This window comes from Cuculus canorus, chromosome 2 (genome assembly GCF_017976375.1).
Source record: "Cuculus canorus isolate bCucCan1 chromosome 2, bCucCan1.pri, whole genome shotgun sequence".
In the NCBI taxonomy this organism is placed as follows: domain Eukaryota; kingdom Metazoa; phylum Chordata; class Aves; order Cuculiformes; family Cuculidae; genus Cuculus; species Cuculus canorus.
The window spans coordinates 137753835-137780676 of NC_071402.1; the positions used below are offsets into that span (position 1 = coordinate 137753835).

Here is a 26842-nt window from a genome sequence, read left to right on the forward strand (position 1 = left end):
AGGAAAGTGATTTTACTCCACAGGGTGTGGCACATCTCTCTCACTCCAGGCATGCTGAAACTTGTGATTTCCCCAAATGCCGGGAACTTCGTTGCATCATTTGTGGTAATGGGGCATTTAAACAAGCAAGTGCATAAAAAATAAACTTTATTTTCCTGGAGTTGTTTATTTGCATGCCACTTTTACTATGTGAGTCACAGGCAAACCAGCCAAAAACATTTCCCCAGTAATTGTGCCAGTCTCATTGAATATGGAAACTACAGATCAGCAAACAAAGGTGAATACTGGTAGCCCTGCAGTGGTGTCAACTCAGTTCAAGCATAGGGAAAACTAGACATAGGGAAAACACATGCTATCTGCCTAGACTCTCAAGCAACAATTCTCAAGAAAGCAATGGTTGTAATCTATTTGGACTTCTGTAAAAAAGTCCCACACAACATCCTTCTCTCTAAATTGGAGAGATGTGGATTTGATGGGTGGACAGTTCGGTGGATGAGGAATTGGTTGCATGGCCACATTCAGAGAGTAGCAGTCAACGGCTTGATGTCCAGATGGAGATCTGTGACTAGCAGCATCCCTCAGGGGTCCATACTGGGACCAGTGCTGTTTAATATCTTCATTAATGGTATAAATAGCGAGATCAAGTGCACCCTCAGCAAGTTTGCAGATGACACCAAGCTGAGTGGTGTAGCTGTCACATCGGAAGGATGGGATGTCATCCAGAGGGACCTGGACAAACAGGAGAAGTGGGCCTGTATGAAACTCATGAGGTTCAACAAGGCCAAGACCAAGGTCCTACACCTGGGTTGGGGCAATCTGCGGTTTCAATACAGGATGGGGGATGACGTGATTGAGAGCAGCCCTGCGGAGAAGGACCTGGGGGTGCTGATTGATGAGAAACTCGACATGAATTGGCAATGTGCACTCACAGTCCAGTCCAACCATATCCTGGGATGTTTACAAAAAAAGAGTGGCCAGAGGGCAAGGCAAGTGATTCTCTCCTTCTGCTCCACTCTCATGAGACCCCGCCCAGAATAGAGTGCCCAGTTCTGGAATCCTCGACATATGAAGTATATGGAACTGTTGGAATGGGTCCAGAGGAGGGCCATGAAGATGATCAAATGGTTTGAGCACCTCTGCTATGAGGACAGGCTGAGAGAGTCGGGGTTGTTCAACCTGGAGAAGAGGAGGCTCCAGGAATACCTTACAGCGACCTTCCAGTACCTGAAGGGGGCGTATAAAAAGCTGGGGAGGGACTTTTTACAAGGGCATGTAGTGATAGGATGAGGGGAAATGACTTTAAATTGGAAGGGAGAAGATTTAGATTAGACATTAGGAAGAATTTCTTCACTGTAAGAGTGGTGAGGCACTGGAACAGGTTGCCCAGGGAAGCTGTGGCTGCCCCATCCCGGGAGGTGTTCAAGGCCAGGTTGGATGGGGCCTTGAGCAGCCTGTTCTACTGGGAGGTGTCCCTGCCCATGGCAGGGGGTTGGAACTGGATGATCTTTAAGGCCCACTCTTTTTATGATTCTACGAAACCTAGGAGGTAAGAATTAGAGCCCAAATTCTAATTAGGTGCCAAATTCAGGCACCTAATGGAGACAATCACAGAATTTAGACATCTCAAACATGATTTCTGCACTCTACATGATGGTTTTCTGCCCAGAAGTACTGCTCTATGGCTAACTAACCAGCTATGATCTTATTTCATAGCTACCACCATTTTGGTACTCAGGCATAGCATAATTAATAAATCCTCCAACTGGATCACTTGGCAGAACTGAGTTCACTGCAAAACATGGTGGGGAGAACAGCACAATGTCATCATTTTTTTTTGCATAACTAATTCACAGGGTAGTGTAGCTACCCTAACACATAAGGGTTTCACCCACAAAGTGGCAGAAACTAGTTTCAGGCTATGTAAGAACAAGGCATCCTTTAAATTTCTAGCTTAAGGCAATTTTGTAAAACAACATACTTCAGCCCACATAGTAAAACAAAACCACCGTGGAACTGAAAATTTAAACAAGAGAACAAACAAGTAGGATCTTTTTCTTTAGCCCACAGATCATATATGCATTTCAGGCTTGGCCTCCTGGACCATTTGTCCATTTTTTCATTAGATAGACACTGATTTTTAATTAAATCATTCATAAAACTGGAAGTGGACTAGGAATACCCTCTTGCAGCTGGATACCCATGAAGAAGAATCGGCCTTAGCAGCACCTTCTTTCCATCTGCACCTAGGAGTTTTACAAGCTAATGCTTATCTCCTAGCCAGTATAGCCAAATCCTGCCCTATCAGAAGGTAAAGTAGCATATTATTATAATTTATATCAGAACATAAATGCTAGCACATATGATTGCAAAAAGTGCTGTACAGGGGGAATCAGATGCCTTATTGCTGAACTCACTCTGTACTGCAATCATTTATACAGTTCATTTTCATACTTCGGCTTCTGTCTGGCAAAAACAGAGATCTAGATCTTGACCCCGTGTATATTCATCCAAAGGATTAAAGGAGCTTGCATGATTTGCTTTAGTTCTCATCAATCTGTTTTAAATTATCCAAATCTTCAGTACTGAAGGTTTTGAAATAAGGTACACGGTAAAGGAATAAAGATCAGTTGCAAAGCGATAGGCAAAGCAGAATTGTAACTTTCTTTTCAAGTCACAGACAGGCATCACTGTTATCTTCCAATGTCTTTATACTGTAATTATAACTTTCACAATTAAATATCATCTTGGGAACCATCAAACTACAAGCAGCAAAATCTTAGATAATAATGTTGTTACTGAAAACCAGCATTTTAGCTTTGGTCCTGTAAAGAACTCATGTCTGGAGAATGAACAAACTGTTATATTTATAATTAAATAAACTTGGTAATTCATAACTTCATTAGCTGCACTATACACAGTTAAGGTTATCTTGCCTTAGGCCTTCAATGATACTCTTGCTGATGTCCAGTGAGTGATGAAGAATTCCCACAATGCTGAACACAGAGAAAAAAAAAGAAAGGAAGGAGTATGAAATGAGGTGGTCACCACTGAACCATCTGATAAAGCAGCTGGAGGGAACGGTAAGTCTGGAAGTTATACTGGGTTGCAGAAAATTAAGGTAGCTCAAACTGGGCCATCAAAATTTATAGAAAATTTTGATCTCCATACTCTCTTTACCTGTAAAGTGACAAAAATGCCTTACCCTGTCCCCTGTCCTCTCAAGTGTATGATTTGATGAAACTAACATAAAACTTGGCTATTGCAGAAAATCTTTGTACAAAATAACCGGCTGCAGAACTAAATATAAATAATGTGCAGTATATTTTCTATTGAAAAAGAAAGGGTGGTGTCAAAGAGAAAAAAAAAGCAGCAGAACAGTGGAGCACCATTCATTCTAGGCACCGAGGGAGACATTATTCTGATCTGTACTATATTGACCTTTCCACTGTCTTCACCAGGGGAGATTTAGATTGGTTATTAGGGGGGAAAAAAAAGGGTTGTCAAGCATTAGAACAGGCTTCCCGGAATCACCATGCCTGGGGGTACTTAAAAGATGTGTAGGTGTGGTATTGAGGGACATGGTTTAGTGGTGTACTTGACAGTGTTAAGTTTACGGTTGGACCTGATGTTCTTAAAGGTCTTTTCCAACCTAAACAATTCTATGATTCTATGAATTTATGCCTGTTCTCTAGTTATGGCAATTAAAAGGGTAAGGAGATGATATTTTGCCCCTCCTTAAGTAATATACTTATTCTTAAGTTTTTATCCCCTCAGATGTGCTAAGTAAACACTTCAGGAAATTTGAACTTTACACTTTTATTCCCTGCCGCCTCCTTAGCTTCTTTTATTGCTGTTCTGGAAAGGACAAATTCCACACCAGGTTTGCCAGGAGAGCGTGATGTCCTAGCGCTGAGCTCCCAGCCACTACACTAGATGGGAATACAACTGCCAGCACAGTGTGGCTCAAGGCTTTCCGTTCAGGTTGGCTGAACTCCCACACCATGTGCATCCTTATGTTAGGGCTAAATGTATGCAGATTTAGTGGGTCAGAGGGAGGGAAGACAGGTGAGCATAAAGTGTGTGACTTGTAGTGGGTTTATGCTAGCCTTTGTTCACTGTGAGACTGTATGGTACAGGCAATGAATGTGACCTGTGACTAGATTTTAGGGCACTTCATCTGCCCTGAAAATGTGGGCTTTCTATATGCTGTCCTGTGTGAGGCACGTATTACACAGTGATTTGTTTCTTTCATTTGGCAACTCTATTGAATACTAAATTTCACAGAATGCCACAGTGCTTACGTTCATGTTACTGGCCACTCTTAAGAGTATCAGTGTAAATGGTGCTGAAATAATAAAAATATATGCTATGTAGATCTTATCTGAAAGCTCTGTTTACTGGATCACTTAGAAGGTGAGAAGGGTAACTCACTCCTAATGAAAACTTCACTATACATTAGTGTGACAGATGCACTCAACCCCACCCTTAACCAAATCAGCAGCAGTTTTGTTCAGGCAGCAGAGGAGGTAAAAGCCTGAGCCAAGAAGTCCTCCAGAAAGCCAACAAGAAACAGGCACAGTGAACACCAATAAAGATTAAAACATGGATTGTACCAGTGAGATCCTCTAACCTAGAGGAAGTTGTTGAAAAAAAGCAGAGACTCCTCCAGCTGATCTCCAAAACTGGAGAGGCCTCAGACTGAGCTCTGCTGGTGGCAGCCAGCACAAAAAGGCTTCCTAAATCCAACAGGACATTACCATTCCTCCATCGTTCCTTCTCCAAGGAATTGAGACCAACAGACCTGAGGAGAAATTATGCAACTTACCCATTTTTTCTGTGTTTAGGACCACAGGTAGGTGTTCAGACTTTAAGGAGAAAGCTACAGGACCAAAATAGGATGAGGACATGTGTAACAAGGCATTCCGCGATACATACGCGCAAACTACTGAGTTCATGGACTTCTTGTAAATCACAGATGGGCAATTTAAAGACCAATTTCACACCAACACAGGCAGTTCACAAGGGAGCAGGGTCAGTGCTTTCCAAATGCCGTACGGTTTGGAACGTGCAGCCAAGGGCAGCCCCTCGTGTATGCCAGGACGCCCCTTCCCAGCCGCTGCCCCCTGCTTGTGTCCTGCAGAATGTGCTCCCCTCCACCGGCCCCACATCCTCCAGTGGTACAAGAATCACAGAAGAATAGAATCACTAGGTTGGAAAAGACCTCTTAGATAATTGAGTCCAACCATTCCTATCTGCCACTAAACCATGTCCCTAAGCACTTCATCCACCCGTTCCTTAAACACCTCCAGGGAAGGTGACTCGACCACCTCCCTGGGCAGCCTCTGCCAGTGCCCAATGACTCTTTCTGTGAAGAATTTTTTTCTGATATCCAGCCTGAACCTCCCCTGGTGGAGCTTCAAGCCATTCCCTCTTGTCCTGTCCCCTGTCACTTGGGAGAAGAGGCCAGCTCCCTCCTCTCCACAACCTCCTTTCAGGTAGTTGTAGAGAGTAATAAGGTCTCCCCTCAGCCTCCTCTTCTCCAGGCTAAACAACCCCAGCTCTCTCAGCCGCTCCTGATAAGACTTGTTCTCCAGCCCTCTCACCAGCTTTGTTGCTCTTCTCCTGTAGTAGTTACAAGAAGTAATTACAAGAAGTAGTTACAAGAAGTGGAACACTTTGATTTAAGCTAAAGTTTCATCTAAGTAATTGCATTTGTGAAAGTTAGACAGAATGTCCCTCTGATATCATGTTTCCTTTTGGACAGTGTTTTTCCAGACACTGTTCATTCTATGATGTTATCGTCCTGTGTCCAGCGTGCTCTGTGCTAACAGATGCGCCTCCTTCTGTGACCACCTGTTTGCAGTCTTTCCCTATCTCAAATGCAAAGTCAGGCAGAGCAGCCTCCACAGCTCCAAGTTAGCAAGAGTTTCGACTGTTGTGAAGTTTCATAACAACATTAAAATTAAACCTTGGAAAGTAATAGAATATGCATAAGATTTCTGGGAAAACGCATATATTTGCATGTAAGCAGGAAATACATTCCGTAACCAGCTCTAGTCTCGTTGCACATGATTGATGGAGATCACGCCCTCACGTTGCCCCGGCCTGGTTAAAGGTGCTTTCTAAAGTTCCAAAACTAGTCTTAGAGAGTTTTATTTGTCGGCATTTTCGTTACCGCCAGCGCCCGTAGCGCTCCCCGTCCACTCCGGCGCACCCCCACGGGGAGCGGAACCCACCGCACCCCTCCACGGGCGGGACCCGGCACCGTGGAACAGGCGGACCCGGGCCGGCGGCTTGTACCACCCCGGGGAAAAGGGGGGCGGCCTGTACCACCCTGCGGGAGGATGGTTCCTTCAGCTCCCGACAGCACCGCTTTACCCTGCCCGGCTGCGACGGTGTCCGCAGACAGCCTCTTGTCCCCCAGGAGAGGCAGAGCTTCCAGCTCGAGCCCTTTACACAGCCCGTAGGCTGCCCCAGCGCCCCCCCTTCCTGCGCGGGTGGTTGCGCCCCGGCGAGGCGGGCGCGGTGGGGCAGGTGCCAGCCCAAGATGGCGTTTCCCGGACAGCCGGCGCCCGGCGGCGGTTTCTACCAGGGCGGGGTGAGCGGGGGCTGGCGGGCGTCGGGCTCGAGTTGCGGGGGTGGCGGAGCTCGGAGCCGCGGGGCAGCCCGGCTGCGGCGCGGGCGATAGCGCCTGGGGTGGGGCAGCCCTTCCCCTGCCTTCCCCCCGGGCCCTCTGTGCCGCCCGCGGGGTCCGAGGCTCCGGTGGCGGCGGGGGCTCCAGGGCGGAGGGAGGGGGCGCATCGCGGCGGGCCATGGTGCTTTCTGGAGGTGTTTCCTCAGCGCTTAGTGCTGGGTCCAGTCCTGTTCAATGTCTTTGTCAATGGCCTGAACTAAGGCATTGAATGTACCCTTCGAAGTTCGCAGGCGACACTAAGCTTGGAGGAAGTGTCGATCTGCTGGAAGGTAGGGAAGCTCTGCAAAGGGCTCTGAGCAGGCTGGACCGATGAGCTGAGACCAATGGGATGTTTAACAAGGCCAAATGCGGAGTTCTGCACTTGGGACACAACAACTCTGTGCAGTGCTACAGGCTTGGGGAAAAGTGGCTGGAAAGCTGTCTGGCAAAGAAGTACGTGGAAATGTTGATTGACAGTGACTGAACATGAGCCAGCAGTGTGCCCAGGTGGCCAAGAAGGCCAATGGCAGCTTGGCTTGTATCAGAAACATCGTGGCCAGCAGGTCTAGGGAGGTTATTCTGCTGCTGTACTCAGCACTGGTGAGACTGCACCTCAAATACTGTGTTTGGTTTGGGGCCGCTCGCTACAAGAAGGATGTTGAGGCTCTGGAGCGTGTCCAGAGAAGAGCAATGAAGCTGGTGAGGAGGCTGGAGAACAAGTCTTATGTGGAGTGGCTGAAGGAACTGGGGTTGTTTAGCCTGGAGAAGAGGAGGCTGAGGGGAGACCTTATTGCTCTCTACAGCTACCTGAAAGGGGATTTAGAGGAGGGGGCTGGCCTCTTCTCCCAAGTGACAGGTGATAGGACAAGGGGGAATGGCCTCAGGCTGCACCAGGTGGAGTTCAGATTGGTCATCAGGAAAAAATTTTTCACCAAAATGGTAATCGGGCACTGGAACAGGCTGCCCAGGGAGGTGGTTAAATCACTGTCCCTAGAGATATTTAAAAGACTAGTAGATTAGGTACTTAAGGATATGGATTAGGAGCAGATAGCAGTAGCAGATAGGTCGAACTCAATGATCTCGGAGATCTTTTCCAATCTGGTGAGTCTATGATTCTATGTCGCTGCCCACGAGCAAGCTGCCATCCCTCACACCTTGTGTCAAGCTCTCCTGGGGCTGTAAATCATGAGGCAGCTTCGAAGAGTAAGGTGCTCCTGGTTAGAGTCTGACCATCTGCAGAAAGGGTGTAGTCTCTGTTACACAGATTGTTGGTTGAACTTGGTCAAACACGATTAACTTCTTTCATTCCATGATTTTCAGTTAACAATCAATTTTATTTAAAAAAATCCATGCTTAGTCTTCCAAGTATTTTCCCCAGAGGTCTGTCTTGCTCAGGTCTTCTGAAGTGGAAAGAAAACTGCAGTGCCGCAGTCATCCTATCTTGAGTATGCAATTTTATGGTAGTGGGAGGCTAAAGGTCCACCTTGATGAGATATAGCATGATGCACATTGCTCCTGTGCAAGATTTTACACTGATCTGCTTAAATTACAACAAATGGACATATTTCAGGGTCTACAAGAAAGATGGAGAGGGACTTTTTACAAAGGCATGTAGTGATAGGATGAGGGGCAGTGGGTATAAACTGGAGAGGAGCAGATTTAGACTAGACATGAGGAGGAATTTCTTCATGATGGGAGTGGTGAGACACTGGCACAGGCTGCCCAGGGAAGCTGTGGTTGCCCCATTCCTGGATGTGTTCAGGGCCAGGTTGAATGGGGCCTTGGACAGCCAGATCTAGTAGGAGGTGTCCCTGCCCATGGCAGGGGGGTTGGAACTGGATAATCTTTAAGGTCCCTTCCAAGCCAAACTATTCTATGATTCTATTTGATACCACAATTTTGTCTTTATTTTATCTAAGGATTTATTTTTTGGTTGGTTCAACTTTTTTTACATGGTGTGTGTATGAAAACACAAGTTGTTTCTTAAGTACAAACACTGCAGCTTCATAGCAGTTAAATGAATCATTGATTTGAAATTTTCTTCTTGATTTCTAAAGTATGGAGGAGCCCCAGGAGGACCAGCATTCCCTGGACAAGCCCAGGATCCTTTGTATGGTTATTTTGCTGCAGTTGCAGGGCAGGTAAACTTCTACAATATTGTTTGTTTGTTTATCTATTCTGGGAACTAATTTCTACATTAGCTTTTGGAAAGAGGAATTTGCAGCAAGAAAAACTTTTTTCAAATTTTTAAAAAGCCAACAAGATGTTTTTACTTAGTCTGTCTGCTACGTAGAGCTGTATAACTATGCTAAGTAGCTATATACACACAGTAACTATAGAGTTTGAATAATGCTGTTCATTTCTATATAGGTTTTGTATGTTTGTGTAAATTCGTGCATGCATGTAGGCTCTGTTTTTCCTATATAAGTATATTCAGAGACTACATAGTTACATGTAACTGAATTGTGACTCAGCTCTGGGTTAGGGAATGCTGTCAGCTTCAGTAGAAAAGCCAGAAACAATGGGAAGCGTAGACTGTGGCTAGGACCAGGAAATACTATTAAGAAGGAGATAATTAAATAATCTCAATAGACTCACAAATGGAAAAGCAGTTTGGAGTTGTGCCAATATCTGAGTTTGCTGGTAGTGTGGGGTGATTATTCTTTTAAGGGAAACGGCAGTCACAACTTAGGATTTAGACCTTTCTTTTTTTCCTGCCTGTCATTCTGCACTACACTTTTAATTTCTATCCTGTAATTTTATTGTGTATATTGTTTTAGTATAATTATGGGTATTAGTTGAAGTAAGTAGTTCTTGAATGATATTTTGAAGTTTAGGAGCAAATAACTTAGGTTTATTGAGCTGAAGTTCTGTCTTTATTGGCCTTATGTGGAGCTATTTATTGCATGCTTCCAGATTGTATGCAGATCTAAAACTCTGCTCCTGGATCAGTTATCCACAGGTAGACATAACCACAACACGAAGGCTTGAATTCAGCAATATAAGCTGATGTTTAAATTCCCAGCTTAGGAATGTAATTTGGGTTTGTTCTCTACATTATTTTTTGAGTTAATAATGCATCTGACAGCCTATGTGTTAGTTCTTTAACATTGCTTATGAAAATATGTAGACCATGTATTTTTGTAGTAGAGGAGAACACTGGAATGTGACCTGTGCATAGTGAGGCAGGCCTCTGGGGAGGTGGAGGCCCGAGCTGAATTCTGCTGAATGTACTGAAAGTTTACCAGCCAGTTGAGACACCTCTGCATCCAGGTGCCACTGGGATGCGTGCCAGGAATCGGCTGTGGAGCCAGTAACTGACAATGGAAAAGTGAGTAACCTCCTAGGGTAAACAGAAAGGGAGGTAACAGCAAACAGGATGCAGTCCTGTGGAGAAGAGGTGGCAAGAGGTGGACTTCAGCAAAGCATGGACCATACTCAGTGAGGCATGGTTACTGAAAGCTGTGGAAACATTGAGCTGATGGATACGATCAAGTTACCACTTAAGAGTACGTAAGTTAGTACTCTTAAATACTTTCTTTTTGTAGAAATCACTCCTTAAGAAAGTGAACCGGTAGCTTTTGAAATGTTCTCTTGGAACTGGAAGTTTCAGAGTCCAGTGGCTGTGCAGAAGTTAAAACAGTAAGGAGGCAGTGAAATGGAACAGATAAATTATCAATTGCTTTTACAGCCATTTGTGCAAGTCTGTAAAATAAACATCTCTCAGTTTTCCTCAAGTACTTATTGTAGAATTAGTTGTAGTCTGCTGCTCTCTCTGTTTTGTGCCTGTATAGCATATGATGTTATCTCTGAGCTTTCCTTGTATTAGTTTTACAACAGAGATTTTGTCTTAGATTTGAGGAATATGTTTCCTTTATTTACAGAAGAAAGTGAAAAGTATTGTTCCAAATATTTATTCAATTATTTGAGTCTGTCTTTGTAGGAAGTAATAACTTTCATTTTTTGGTCTGTTTGCAAAGCCCGTATGCCTTGTCTAGTTTAACTGTTTAAGTTCTACTTCAGAAAAAAACAAAAGCCAAGCATGTTTTTGGTAATGTTAATCATGATTACAAATCATGCTTTTCTGTCTTCCTGCCTCTTACCGAGTTACACAGATCCTGCCTTTGTTTGAGAAGACACAAGGGCTTTGAAAAGATTTGCTGCTTAATGTGCATGGCTTTTCAAATCTCCATTTGTGTTTATATTCCTGCGAGTGTGAAGTTTTAAATACATCTCTGTGGTTAGAGTAGATTGGAAACAATTTGGGGTTTAGCTGCCATTAATTGTACATAGATTCAAAAATTTGTTGCTTTTTATATCAGACCTTATCAAATATCTTTTAACATATTAACTACTTTGTCCTATAAGTAATGATACTTCATTTCTGAAAGTTACCTGGCTGTTACCAGGTTGTGACATTTAGTAGAGTATCTCTGTTCTATAACAAAAGAAGAAAAAAAAAATGCGTAATTGATACAAAAACATTAGGAAAATGCTGGGGCAAATAAATTTGTTTCAAATATAAATCAGCTCTCTTTTTCCCTTTTAGTGCTTTACAGAAGTCACATAATTTTTTCTATCTACAGATATAATGTTCTGTCAAACAAATTAAACTTTCTGTGAACTGAACTTCATGTTAGGTGTGTGAAGAATGTGATCTAGAATTCCAACTGCACTTCTGACAGCTCGTTGCTTTCTGTGAATTGGCAGTTGTTTTCTCTATGTAGCCCTGACCAGGATGTGTTGGAAGTGAGTCTTTTTCCAAACCACGCAGATGGCTGTCTTTTCTGGGCTTGTTTTGGGTTTCTTTTAAAATTCTTTGCTTTCTGCTTTTGCTCATTTTTCTAACAACTTACTATTCCCCCCAAACCAATCCTTTTTTAGATTTGCAGGTCTTAAGGCTGTCTTGAGAAGAGGTTGCGTATGATCTGGGTTCCAGATTTCATACTGTAGCAGTGAGATTATAAACATATAATCTAAAGTGACTACAGTACCCACTAAGTTAACATTAGTACTTTAAGGAAAGCTGTCTTTCTGTTCCAAATTTAGCACCTTGTTTTCTGTGCAGCTGGCTGTCGAGTATACACTACCTGTGTTTGATATGGTTCGTTTTCTTTTAAAAAGTTAGATTTAGAGCAAACATGCCAATCCTGTTCAGTTGTTGTTACATCACTGGATGCTAATGCATATTGCAAAAATATCAGTGCAAGAAGCATCATTACAGACATGGGTCATAAAAGGCAGATTCTGTCATATAGCAGACAGGTAATCAAAAATATTGATGCAAGAAATATCGTTACAGACATGGGTTATAAAAGGTAGTTTCTGTCATATAGCAGACAGGTAATCAGTTGGTTTTTGAAAAGGTAACTAAATTAATGCTGCTGAAAAGGGAGTGGGTACTGGGAATAACCAGCCTGGTAGAGGGAATTAAAACAATAGCTGATACATCTTCTGTTATCGAAAGGATGGACAAATAGATGCTGATGAGCTACAGAGATGTCTCACCCAGTCAGGGATTGCAGGATCGTATAAACGTAAGTTAATGATTTAAATTCACCAAAAAAAAAACCAACCCTAAAGCATACTAATTCTTCTGGCGTCTACTAGACAATGCTTGTAGTTGTGCCTTCTGCAGAGTTTTTTGAGTTTTCATTTGCATGGTAAATGGGCTTTCTTTCCTTATAGACTACTTTGAAATGCTAAGTTCTCTGAATTGGGTTCTGTGTGTATAGGACTTCCTTTCTCACCCTCCTTAGTTCCTCGCTACTGAGCTGTGGATTTGAAGTGTTTTGTTTTGTAATGGACAACCAGTTCTTAAAAAGGTGTTTTGCTTTCTTTTCAAATTGAGCTTTGATACTGACCAAAAAAATTGTGTAGCAGGACTCCTCTGTCGGGATATCTAGTTTTCTGTTTACAAAATCGAGCTTCCTTGAGTAAAACTGTCTTGCTTAAGTGGTGTCTATAGTGAAATATAAAACACCACTTTAAAACCTTTATGGATTGACATAAGAGAAAATTAATTGTAAAGATAAATTAAATTGCCTCCAGATTGTCCACTGTCAGCTTTTCTAACAAGAAATGATTAAAAGCTCTTATTTGGATCAAAATATGGTATGACTGTATACAGTAGAAGCAATTATATAATATTTTATACATTATAACATATTATCAGTATATCATAAAAAGCGATTTAAAATTTTAAATGTAGGCAAACCCAAAAATTATTATTTTAATATAACTTATTCTCCCTTTTTTTTAAATTTAAACAGCTTTCAACTTGGAGACTTGCAGACTCATGATCTCAATGCTGGATGTATCCTTTACTATGAAAGATAAACATTTTTCTGTTACGTATGCAAAGATGTGAGAGGGTGCTGAAAATTTCAGAAATGTGTTATGATACCCTTAATCCTTGACTTCAGAAGTATTATGGTTGGGGAACTACAAAATTCCATTCTTACATATTTTACAGGATTAAATAATAATTGTAATAAATAAGGCTCTTGGTGACTAATTGTCTTACAACAAGTGGTATCCCTAAGGAACTGTTTCTGCATTGAATGTACAAAGAGTCACATCTGGGCGTTCAGAACAGAGTTTTGTACAAATCACTCGTTGTGCTTTTCAAATTGAACAACATTCTAATTCTTCCTAATGAATTAAGCATTTGTACTACAGAGCCTGAATACAGACCACATCCCCCTAAGTACTGTTGCTTGAATGAATCAGGTTTGAATGTCTAATGGGATGGTGTATGGCATTCAGCAGCGGAACCTGTGTAAGATGTAGGCATACGCGCAAGGCTGGAGTCTTTGGGTTTTTTTAGTCAAAACTTAAATCTTCATGTTCAAATGTTTTGCCATTTATAAAAAAAAAAAAAAGCATGTATAAAACAGGAAGGGCTTCGAGCTCACCTTGAATAAAATACCTAGAATGCAAGAGAACTGGTATTATTCTAACTTGAAGTAGTTTTTCATTGGTCATCTGGTTTTACTTTGGATCTGTATTTTATTGGTAACAATTATACTGCTTCAGATAAAAGTGTGTGAAATAAGTTAAATTCACAAAGAACAAATAGTTTTATCAGATTTCGCTGAGAAGTGGGAAGAGCAAGTTCTCTGGCCTTTAGTTTTGATCAGTAGTATTCCCTCTGTCTGTGCTGTGCAATGTGCCAGTTATTTTTCTACCAGAAAAATTAATAATAGTAAAATTGTTCATATTGACCTTTGAGAAAGTTTTTAAATACAGATGATAAAAACATGAGTTTCCATTGAAGAGAGGACTCTTTTACATTTTTTAAGTTAAGAAATGTTTTTCTTACCTTTGGAATCAGAGGGATATGTCTGGCACGCTGGGATTTAATGAGTTTAAAGAGCTCTGGGCTGTGGTCAATGGCTGGAAGCAACACTTCTTAAGTTTTGACAACGATCAGAGTGGTACAGTGGATCGTCAAGAACTGGAGAAAGCCTTGATGAACATGGGTAAGTTATGAAATGTCCTTGCTTCTGATGCTGACTTACAGCATTTCCCATTTTCAGTTAACATCGTGCAGTAACTGACACATGGTATTTTCAATCAGAAATGTGTTGGATCATCTTAACTTGCCTGCCTTTTCAATGTAGACTTTTTATTTTTAAATAGGATTTAGACTGAGCCCACAGGCAGTGAATGCAATCACAAGGCGATACAGCACTCACGGAAAGATTACATTTGATGATTACATAGCCTGCTGTGTGAAACTCAGAGCTCTCACTGGTAAGCTGGATTATAGCATTGTTACTATCATCCCCATAATATATTTTTATTTAATAAAATCTGATTACTCAGTTATCTCGGGGTCAACCTTAACTTCTTTGTAGCACAAAATAGTTTTCTTTCAATTATTATTTTTTAAGTTCCCATTGAAAAATGGCCTTAAAACTAATGCAGGTTTTATTCCAGAGGCTAGAAGACTTATGTTATCAAAATATGGAAACTGTATTTATCAATGGAACATAAAGTATTGTATATGATAAATATGAAAATGAAGAACAGGAAATTAAGTCTGAGAATGAATTGCAGTGTTCTTCATGAATTCTAACTCATGTAATTGGGGGAATTTAATGAAAGTACAATGCATTTTTTAAAAATTGATTAACTGTAATTCTTCTTACCTGATGTTGGTTTTATTTCTTGATGTATTTGTACAGAATGTTTTAGAAGAAGGGATGCATCTCAGCAAGGTTTTGTGAACTTCCATTATGATGATGTAAGTGAACTTTAATGAGTCAGTTAAACTTGCAGGGTAAAACTAAAGAAAAACTGAAAACTGAAGGCAAACAGTAATAATTTGAGTTTGTGTCTGTCTTCTGTACTCTTATGGTGTTACCTGAGAGCACAAAGGTTCCAGGTTTCGTTGAGTTTTGTCTCAAAAAGCTTTAACTTATTTATAGAGTTCTGTAAAATGTGGTGCATTTCTGTCTGGACTTCATGCCAACATGGTTCAAAAAGATCTAAGAAGCTACATTGCTTGCTAACATCGCTTTCTGTGACTTTTTTTTTTAATTTTTTGTTTGTTTATTTTAAGGCTTCATTTACATTTTACTTGGGAAAGGCTGGGGGAGGTTCAGGATGGAGAGAGAGAAATCACACAGTCAGGCATGTAGGTCTTGGCTTTCTGGCCACATCTGTGCAGAGAAGAACACTAGATTCAAGCATTCTGGGGGGGGTGGTGTGGTGTGTGGTGTGCGTGTTGCCATTATTAAGGAGATGCGTTCTTTAACAATTAGCTTATTTTCATATTTAGTTTCAAAGTTTTGTTGTTCACAGACTGAATTTGTTTACAGAAAAGTGTAGTGACAATGAGTATTTTAAGAGAAAAAATGAAAAGTGGTTCTCTACCATACTTCTAATAAGTGGCTATTCTTTTTTTCAGTTCATACAGTGTGTTATGAGCATCTAAATCAAAAGGATGGAAGCCATGGGTGATCATGATTAACATTCCAGTTTGTGTTTTGCCTTGCCAAATCTTACAATGATTGTGTATCTCAATATTGGAAATTGCATATTTTATGAAGGAATTGCTTTACACGTGTGCACTTTTTTAGTTTTGACAATCAATACAAACTACACCCGTACGGTTGTTTTTAATTTCTAACTTGTGACTCTTAAAGATGTTTTTATCTTCGTATACTTGCAATGCATCATGTGTAACTCAAGTTATGCAGATAGTTTTTCTATAATGTTATTACCTTTTTTCACTTGCTTCACTAGAACCAGCACCTGGACTGCAACTTACCTTTTCTGTCTTAAACAGTATCATGTATACGACATAAGATGATACATATCCTTTTGTCTTTAAAAGCATAAGACATATGTACAAACTGAAGTTGCTTTTGGAATGGTAATTTTATGCTGCTCTGTTAGAACATCAGTAAGTGTAGGTTGCTTCTTCAGACTGCTAGCTATTTTCAGGATGAAATCTGTGACTCCATACATGGAGCGTAAGGCTACCTTGTAGAACTTCTCATAAGCCGGGATGCGGATGCACACTTCTAGCAGTGTGCTCTTTCTTGTATAGGGGACTTTTGTACCAGTAAGAATCTTGCACTGTGTCATTATATAAAACATATTTAAACATACAAAATTACTCCACTGTGTGTTTTTATCCCTTTGACAATGAACTTCTAAGCTGTCAGACTTCAGTTACGTGTAAGTTAATGTTTATATCTCCTCCACCTTAAACCCTAACAAGTAGTGCTTGCCTCTATATGCAAACCAACATTCAAGGGTTTCTTGCTATATTACTAGTATTTCAGATCACGACAGTAATTGCCAATGTTGTAGAATTTACATGAAAGCAGATACAGAAAGAAAAGTCTTTATTTGCCTGAAATGTTTAAGGGAAAAAAATATTTAATTTCACTCACCACCAGAAGAGTGATAGATGTTCTTTTGGTAGCCTTGTAAATGCAAAGAATGCCAGGGGAATGTTAACATGAGTATGTTTCTTACATTAGTAGTTTAGAGCACTTTTGAGGAGGAGCCCTTGCACTACAGAATGAAAGCAAAACTACACTTGCATGTGTGTATCTAGACACTTACATGTACATGACCACACAAACAATAGAAATAATCCTTGGAGCAGAAATCTTGCTTGCTTGAAGGTAATTTATACCCTAGCTTGTTAAGGACACTGAAATCCACATCTCTGGTTTCTGAGCTATAACTCCAAAGCTGGCAGGTCTCACCTAAAGAAACAGCTAGTATTACTGTTTAAATTCAGAATACTTCGCATATTGCTTCTAGTTTCATTTCAGGAGCTAGTTCTCTTTCTGCCCTGGAATTTTAAATGCACAGACATGATTGTACTTCCACATTCTGACAATTGTACGCTGTCCTGTTGCAACTTAAACTGGGAAGGACATGGAATGCTACAGACAACATTTCTAACAAAATTACCGTCTGTAAAGGTTTGTCTGACTGAAGTAGCCACCATCAGTTCTCCTGTCGTTCAGAACTTTGACAGCTGTGACAGCTGACAAAGTAAAGAGTATGAAGCAAAGGCTGTTCTTCCTGTAGGGTTTTGATTAGATCATTTTGCATACAGTATTCAGCCTTACAGTGTTAATTTCACACTAAAAAGGATGAGACATCTTTACCAAAATGCTCATTACCCACACAATATTTCTCTCATACTTTTGATTAATTGTGTTTCTGGTCTTCTACCGGGTTTATCTTTATAGCAGCCCATACGGTCCTCCGCTTTAGATTTGTGACTGAAACTGCACTGATTGATAACACATCAGTGTTTTAACTGTTGCTGAGCAGTGCTTGCTCAACACAAAAATCTTGTTTCCCACTCTGTGGCTGCAGTGAGGAGGCTGAAGGTGGGCTGGCCCGAGTGGACCAAACATCATGCTCAGCAATAAATTTGGGGTAGGCGTGGCTAAGTCTCTCCAAAGTAGCTGTTGCTTGGGGACTGGTGGGACAGTGGTCTGCTGGTGGGAGGTGGAAAGTGGTTGCCTTTACATGGCTTTTTTTCCCTCTCCACTCTTTTCCTTCACTAAAGCTGTTTTACCTTAATCTGCTGTTTATTATTTTTTATTTTGCTTTTGCTCTTACAGTTCTCCATCCACTACAGGCCTGAAACTAATAATGAAAGAAAACATCAGGGAATATCAAATATAATATTCTTGTATATAAGTGTAACTTCCTAGATGACCTGACACCCCCGGTTGAAAAATACCTTAGAGATCATCTGGTTCCAGCCCCCCTGCCATAAGCAGGGACACTTTCTACTTGATAGGTTGCTCATAGCCTCGTTCAACCTGGTCTTGGACATCTCCAGGGATGAGGCATCCACAGCTTCTCTGGGCAGAAGTTCCACACTGTTATACACATATGAAGTTTTACAGTACATCATGAGAATTATTGATGAAATAATATGCAGGAGTAAAACTGAACCTATAAATAAAAGCTTGGCTTAAAAAAAAATGTGTTTAGCTTACCTTGCTTACTTTCCTTTTTATCTTTTCTTTTTTTTTTAAAGTAAAAGCGTAGCACTTGTCTGAACCAATGAGAGTATCAATAACAAACATTAAGTCTACTTCAATTTATTTCCCCAGGCTGAATTGCTCTTTTAGCACCAACCAGTTACTGAGCAGCAAAATGGTGTGACAAGTGTGAACCAGTAGGTTCTTCTTCAGGGATCTTCTGGTAAACATAAAGGGAGAAAAGTAACACTGCTCCAAAACCAGGCACAAATTTTACCTTATCCAAGAAAGCACTGATTTTTGTTTTCCATAAGCATTTCAAAAATACACAGTATTCACATGGACTGATGGAATAAATAATCTTTTGATATAAACTAAAAAATTTGCTAAGGAGTGCCTACAGAATTTGCTGTCATCTAACTAAAAATACCCACTGTAAAGCAATGTAAAACCTGAAACCCAGGTAAAAGTTGCTTCCCCATTAAGAGTAGATTCAGTAAGCAATCTGGATATGTGAATAAGATACCTGCTTTGGAGAAACAGTTACCGGTTACTCAGAATTAAGGGTTTCTCTTTCCCAAAAGAGAAGTCATTGCTTTTGACTTCTGTGCAATCGAGTATAGTTTAGAGCGTAGATAATATTTCTAAGTTTCCCCCAGACATGCAAACTTAAGGAACTGTAATTGTAGGTTTGCTTTGATAACAGTCGAACCGTAAGACCAAGGTCAAGAAGCTTCCAGGATTATTGTCAACCCTGGAATTCGAAAAATAACATCTGTATTCTGTTAAAAATAGCATCTGCATTTGGTTATTAGTTAATAGCCTTTTTTTTCCCCATACATGCAGCATCTTTTTTTACGGTGACCTATATAACAGCAAGTGCTAGATGTTAAGGACTTCTGAGAACAAAATACACACAACAGTTTTTGTCATTGAAAGTCACTTTACTGATGTTACAATATGTTAGTAACATTGAAAACCACAGGCATTTGTATTAAATTATCTCATAGAAGTGGATACTGTGATGCTGTTATTAAAAGTGAGCAGGAATTTAGAACCCCAAATTACAATGATTTTATTTTATAAAAAGCAACATTTTCTGTAGCTACATGAAAGCCAGATTCATTCACTTCAACAGCCCAATGCCTGTAATGGTTATGACAAAAATACCACACTCAAAGCTAGAAAGTTGTAAATTGCAATGCTTCATTTTGGCATTTGTCAGAAATCTTATTTTTCTATTACATCAGGTATGTTCTTTAAAGGATTTTAACTAGCAAAGACAACAATATGGTAGAGATCAGTTGTTTTTGCTAATACTAGCCCAGCCCCAGTGGTGAAACACGATTCTCCTTGACTCTCTAAATGTTTTACCCATAAGGGCCAGTATAAGTGAAAAAATATATAGCTTTTTTTTGTTTACAGCAATGCCAATGACAAACAGTAGCACAAAATGAAGCTGGCAGAGCCAATTGATATACACCACCCCAAAAGCTTTGCTGAAAGAAGTGGTCATACTATAAATAGTGTTTTCTCCAGGGGATTAAAAATTATGTAATGCTTCGCTATTCTGAAAAAAATATTTTGCATTTATGCAACAATAAAAATAAGTACTGTATTCTATATAAAACACTACTATTGTAATATATCTTTGCCCTTAAGAAAAGAAAAATCAGGTTATATATTCACAGTTTGAATATGTTCTGGGCTGTATTTCCAAGCATAAAATATGCAAATTCTCTACACAGGCAGTGAGCAGGAGTTCTTGTACCGATAATCAAAATAAATCAGCATTTACTGTTATACAGAGCCATACAATATTGCATGTTTAGCTGCTAGCACCACTATACTTACAAGGTCAGTCAGGCCTATATACAGAATTTCTAACATGGTTGTAAAAATAGACTCTCCATGCCAAAGTTAGAATATATAAGGTCTTAAGGCCTCACGTTAAAATTTATTTTAACCAAATTTTATTTTTTTTATTCAGAGGAATACAGAAACAGAAAAAAATAGCTTGTTGCTTTGACACTTTATGCTCTAGTAATTACAAATAGTGTAAGAAAGACACATATACTTCTCCTTTAGAGAATGTGTTTCTTTTCAACAGCTCTGCGCTTACTTTCTATAATGTTCCTCATCTCACTCTGAGTTACATTGCAATTGTGGCCTGTCTACATAGCAGAAGTTTTTATAAACACTTCAAAGCTGGCTTAGCTAAAGCAATTTTGAAACTGGTGTAGATTGGATTTTAGAGAACTAAACCCAGCAGAGCTGGCTATAGGTGAACCAATTTTGAAGTCAGGTACAAAGTTTCTGAAGTTTGAGAAACAACCACATTTCTGTGTCCCAAATTTATTTTTACTGTTTGTTTTCATTACTTGGCCAAGATAACATTAAAGTTGACTGCTGTAGTGATTTTCAAAATAGCTGCAGAAAACTTGTGGAATGACGATACCACAAGAATGCTGGGTGTACAAGCTGTTGTTCCCAAAGCTTTAGTTTACATCAACATCCATACTTGAGGCATCAGACATGTTTTTCGTAAGCTGACTTGGAAAATAACTCAGGTCAAAGGAGTTTTTAGAGTAGAAGATAGGAAGTATTAATTTCCTCCTGAAATCAACTTAAGAATTCTATCTGTATCGTTAACTATTGTCTGCACACTAAGTTTCATGGCTTCCTTTTCTCCTGCTCTATTAAGATAATAGTTATGGGCACACGGGAATGTTGCCCCACTGTGCAGTTATGGGATGACAAGCTGTACACATAGGTGCAGTTAATTCATATTTGTCTTTAGGAAATCTTATCAAATTCACATCCCGTATTGCCGATGTCTCCTGTGGTTTGGAAGCCATGCAAATAGTGGGTATTCAACTCAACAATCTGATGGTAATCTATTCTGGAGGAAAAAATGGCTTCAGAGGAGACCAGAATGCTCAAGCTCTTTAAAAATGAGGTAAAGGACCTCACACTGTGGTCAACTGATAACAGTGGCCCAAGCAGTCTGCTGATGATACAGATAAATAAATGGAGAGAGAAATTGATGGTCTTCAGATTTGCAGCAAGAGAAACAGGACACATCACAACTTCCAGGTTCACAGACTTAGCCTTCAACAATGCTAGAGGGTGAAAAAGACCCAGGATGACTGAGCCCCTAAATGATTTTATCAATGCAAATTACACGAGACATGAGGTTCCATCACGTACACTGCAACAAGAGCAAAAGATACGCTAACAGAACAGCCCTGGGAAGACCTCCAGGCCACTGTGCAGAAAGGTACCTCACTTCACAGCTTCTTAGCCAGCTAACACAAACAGCTAACACTTCTTAGTGGATGTAATTATCATTCACAGAAATGATTTCCAGTAGGGGTGGAAAGGGGATGGAAGAGAACAGGAGCTTGCTGAGTTTACACTGGAGCACAATAATTTTGCTTACAGCAGCAACGTATAGGATTTGACAATGGAGCAAGTCCTAAGAGCTGACTTGTTTTCCTGTAGGATTATGAGGTCTCATCATTCTTTCACATTACATGCTATCCTATTAGTTCATTCATTAATGAAATGACTGTAAATTTTGTCAGAATTTGTATTATATGCATGTCTGTAATAGTGCGTGTGCCTACTCTTAGCCCTAGTTTTAAAAATGTCTTGTTGGTGCTGGCAAGAACTCTCAGTTCACTTAAAACCAGCAACAGGAATTCAGGTAAGAGGAATCCAGTATATTAGCTACTGACACAATTTCTTTCCGATTTTAATTCAGGCTATAGCTCAAAGGTCCATTTGTTCATTAGCACAAACAAAGTTATCTGATGAGTACATCAGCTTAGCAGGTTCAACATCTTATAAATCAGGAACTCTTAAATCACTTGGAAGTAGCTATCTTCAAAGTCAAATCACGCTTCAAATCAGATAAGTAGGAAGCAGTGACCTAAGTTCACAACTTAAGCAAAGACAGGATGTATGAAATTAACAACCTCCTCAAAACTACTTATTTAAATATAATAAAACTTTATGCAAACTATCAGTTACAATCATTTCTGGTATATTGACCAAGTATATTCACCGAAAGTTGATAGTATGAATTACTGAAGTTCTTATGTCAACAAATCCAGAATTAGCAGGTAAATTTTCACTTGTTAAGCTGTGGCATCAGTGTGCAGCATTATTATTTGGACACGACCTCTATTTTCCAGTCTCCATCAGTTAGTTATACTAATTTTTACTTTAAATTATACAAGATTCTTCTCCCACATTGAAATATATAACACTAACTCAAATATAGCTTACCCTGCAGGTCCTATCCTTATATGGACAATTACTTCTATTTGAGAAGAACTGATACGGTCCGCACTTCAACAGGCATCTACAGCATAGCTGGCAATAACTAGTTCATTTATTAAAATTAAAAAAAAAAGAGAAAAAACCCAAAATCATAGAATCATAGAATGACTAGGTTGGAAGGGACCCACTGGGTCATCGAGTCCAACCATGAAAATAGAAGCATGAGTCTCGATGAGTCAAAATGAGCTATCTTATTGACAATCCAAGTACTCTGCTTTAGGATGGATGAGGTATTATGCGGCAATTTATATTGCTATTGCCAGTGCAGCTAACTGCAGTGGATAAAAATATTTGCAATCTTCACCATTATGAATCTGGCAGCTTTCTAACACACTACATTTTAGAAGTAGGAAACCACAGAATGTAAGGAAACCATTTCTCTCTTTGACCTCTCTGGCCTTGGAGGCTCCTACAGCCCTGACAGGTCAGGTTTAATGCAATGACAAAGTCTCAAGTTACCAACCTGATGCAAAATTCTCTGCAGAAGAACTTTGCAAAAACCCAAGTCCTGTGATGTTTTCACTCTAGACCATCCAAGTGAAAGTCAGTATTTATTTAACTAAAACTTAATGCTCGTAACTAGACTCTTCAGTCACTAAATACCTCCAAAAGTGAAAGTGACTGTAAAAAGTTACACTACACATATAACTGTATTATCATATGCTACAAATTAATTATACCAAAACAAGGGAGAAGCTGCAAGTACACACTACACTGAAAATACTGTTAGGAGAGCCATTTGTTTGCAAAACAAGAAGCTTTGAACATTACACAAAGTCAGTATGTTATACCCAGTTCAGTCTGCCAAATCTTGCTGGTTCTTGATAAGGCAAAATAGAAAGAGAAAACACTGGTAAACATAAAATATGCACAGAAATGTAACAGGATTATTCAAAATTACATGCCAGTTTGTATCCAAACAAAATACCATAAAAGGCACATGATGAACAGTCCAGTTACTAAAGACAAGATACTAATATGTGAGGGAAAACCAGCTTCCAGGCAATAGAGTAACACAGCGGCTGTTGGGTTCGCATAATGTCCTAACGTGGGTGAACTTGGGGGTCCTGTTCAAAGTCCAGTGAAGCCAATAAGACATTGATTTCATGAAATTATAGCTCAGGCCCTAATTTCACAAGCTGTACGCTATAAACTATCTTTAATCCAGTTACCTACACTCAAAGTAAATGTTTGCAAAAAATATTCTACAGTGCTGGCAGATATTTACTCTTCACAAAAGTGCAGAATCTTTTCCTAAAGCAATTACAAGTGACTGGCTCCTTCCAGATGGTCTGTCTGCATCCACTTGTACTCTCTCATATTTGTATTTCTCCAAAATACTTACCAAAACCTGCCAACTGTGAAGGAAAATCATTTGAACTCCAAGGCCAGTATTCTGTCATAATCCAACACACAGCCTAATCATAAAATATAATGTCTGTAAAAATCTTACATACTTTACAGCTGCTGACATCTTTAAACTTTTCTTAATTTAATCTTACATATATATGACTTTATCAAGAGACTTAAAAGTTAAAAAAATATATTAAAAGGCTGTAAGTGTTGAGTTCACTTATTAAAGGAAACACGTGAAAGAGGTAGAAGAGTCAGAAACACCATAGATGTTCCCATCACAATAATATCTAATTGATCATACGGCTGTTGGGCAAAGTATTGAACTGCATCGCACTGAAGCGGGTGTTTTATTCTTCAATGATACTACCTTAAGCTAATAATTAGTCAATTTTGGAAAGCTGGAAAGTTACAAACTGATTTAATATGGTCTGATTTCTTACAGACTGAAAATTCCTAATCAAAAGACATTTGTTTTACAACAATCTTTAGAATGCTCAGGTGTTAAAAATCTAACCATCCACTTCTACACAAGGTTAACAACTCCATGGTATTGTTTCCCCCCACACTGTGTTTTTTTAGGCTAAACTCACATGTTTCACATCACTTAGTTTAATGCCCCCAAAAATTGTCAAGGGGACCTCAGGGGCAGCAAGCACAGCATTCGAGTGCATGAAGGTGATTCCAGTAACAAATAAAAGATAGCAATGAAACTGTTCACTTGCCCAGCACTGTTAGTATCGAGTGCAGTGATCTGAAATGCTCTGTTAAAAATACACAGCAGCTCTCACCAGAAGGACTTCACATCACCACATCCTGAACTGTCTACTTAGAAGTATTTGCAAATGTCCAGTATGCCTGGACTGCACATTATTTAGAGACTCTGTCTCTGTTGTCTGGTGAATCATCCTTGATTACAGCTGTGAGAGGATACACTGGTTATCTCACTGAACACTGCATTTTGGCTGGTTCCTCTTACGATGACTTAAGACAAAGTGCTGCTGTACTGGTTTCTGCAGTCTACCACACAACTGAGATTGTCAAGACAGTATAACATACTGAAAAGAGAGTATGGATTTTGGTCAAATATCACCTTCTGAGAGACACAATTTTACAGTACTATACTTTCTGTATTTCCGAAGTTGTCTGCTCATAATATTAAAAATTTGAAATGTGATAATGTTAGTCATGACCGTTTCTTTAGGTGTCTTGCAAAATACACTTACATGTAACAGCGATTTTTGACATTATCAAACATTGACGTATATACAATCTGTATACTGAGATTATAAACACATAAGGTAAAAAAAAAGATATAAGCCTTGTTTGTTTGATGTTTGTGTCAAATAGTTGCCTTTCAAAGCTTGAAATCCTGTCACAAAAAAATCCTATATTTCTTACTCCTGCATGCTAATTTCTACTACAGTATGTTGTTTATCCCTTACACGTGGAAAGTAAAGAACACAAGGTCCATGCATACAGCGTACACGTTTACATCGGCTGGGCTCTCCAGGAGGTGTGTTCCCAGTTCCACTCTGGTCTGACTCAGCACTGCATTAAACCAGAGAAAAACCTCTTACATGGCAAACGGACTGCAGTTGGGATTCTTGGTAAGTGTGTCTGTCATCATGCGGGGCAGCCTTGTCACATCCGGGCTAATTATCTCCTGTTAATTGTTACGATTTTGGTTGTTCATCAAATCCATAAAATACTAGTCAACCAAAAGGAAAGAAGACTGCTTTTTTTCCCTTCCAGGTGAGAGGAGGTTCTCACTGTGATCACAGGTATCTCTGTTGATCTTTCGAATTGTCTGAAGAGCAGATGAATGTTCAATGACTCAGTGATGCTGAGTTTCTATAAAATTCAAAGTAAACAGTTCTGATGTCACTCCAGGAAAACAGTGCAGCTAAATGGACGTCTCCCAAAGCTGGAGAGGGGGAAAAGGAACACAAACACACACTGAACACCAAGATAAAACAGGCTGTTACCCAAACAGCATGAAGAGCTTGCTCAGGGAATGGTATCTACTTCGCTTTAGTCATTGCGGCTATGTTCTTAGTCTCCCAGCTCCTGGTGGGTATCTGTTCATACCACAAAGTCAGCAGCTTCAAGCATTTCAGCACAGACCTGCAGTCAGCACAGTAAATGTCCATGGCTAGGAGTATGGAGAGTTTGGAGGAAAAATATCAGTGTAGCATCAACTTTCTACTAGACTGCTTTTATCTTACAGTTACAATAACTCATATCATCTAATTTCCCACTCTCTTCTGCCTAACTCAAGGCAGTGTGAATTTCTGCCATGGATTTGAGCTGGTGCCGAGGCAGCTCCAGGGCCAAGAAACACCAGTGCAGCCCTTCCTCCAAGCTGCTCTGCTCCACATGAGCCTGGGACACCCTGTGCTGCCCCTCACATAACCTTCTGTTCCAAGCACGACATGAGGGTAGCAGCATGCAGGTCCCCTCAGTCACACTCCGCTCCTTTTTCACTTGGAGAAATAAGGACAGAGAACAGAGATGGGAGTCTCATCTGAAACAAGAATATGAACTAAAGCCATCAAAGTAAAACTCTTGAAGTAAATTTCAGAATTTTTGATTATTCAAATATCTGCTATGTCTGAATTGACACAAAGGAAGAACTAGATAGCATTGCCTTTTGGTAGCAGCTGGAAATCTCTCCCTGTGGCGTAGTACCACCACTGCAGCACATTCCAGTAGTTCCAGCCCACCTTTGGAGGCCACGGTGGGCTCAAGGCATGCAGCAGCAATTTCTCTCCAGGTCTGCAAGGGCTTGATACAAACCCTCCACATCCTCTTTGACCGCAATGTAGTTACCTTTCCATAAAGCCCAAAAGCAGCTATCCGCCATCCTGAATGAGAGTCGCTTGCCACGTCAGCCCCCAGGAAGTGTTAAGGAAGGAAAGACATGATGCTTGTTCCAGGGCTCCCAGCCCTGCACAGCCCAAACCTGCCCCGGGCTCACTCCTGGCTTGAA

The 26842-nt window shown here is 40.1% G+C and overlaps 2 protein-coding genes across 8 annotated transcripts in view; one reads left to right on the forward strand and one right to left on the reverse strand.

Moving 5' to 3' along the window:
* Positions 1 to 6443: 6443 nt before the first annotated feature.
* SRI (sorcin) lies at positions 6444 to 16293 on the forward strand. The gene is made up of 8 exons (XM_009559076.2): positions 6444 to 6598; positions 8731 to 8814; positions 12141 to 12210; positions 12946 to 12989; positions 14010 to 14157; positions 14318 to 14431; positions 14866 to 14924; positions 15591 to 16293. The coding sequence occupies exons 1-8, from the start codon at positions 6548 to 6550 to the stop codon at positions 15615 to 15617; spliced, it is 597 nt and encodes a 198-aa protein (XP_009557371.1). The 5' UTR covers positions 6444 to 6547; the 3' UTR covers positions 15618 to 16293.
* Positions 16045 to 26842, reverse strand: part of ADAM22 (ADAM metallopeptidase domain 22) — a 139368-nt gene continuing 128570 nt past the window's right edge. For all 7 annotated transcript variants that reach the window (XM_054057631.1, XM_054057626.1, XM_054057624.1 and 4 more), the window contains one exon: positions 16045 to 25777. In XM_054057631.1, coding sequence (XP_053913606.1) covers positions 25757 to 25777 — 21 coding nt within the window. In that variant the 3' untranslated portion in view covers positions 16045 to 25756. The remainder of the gene's footprint in view (positions 25778 to 26842) is intronic.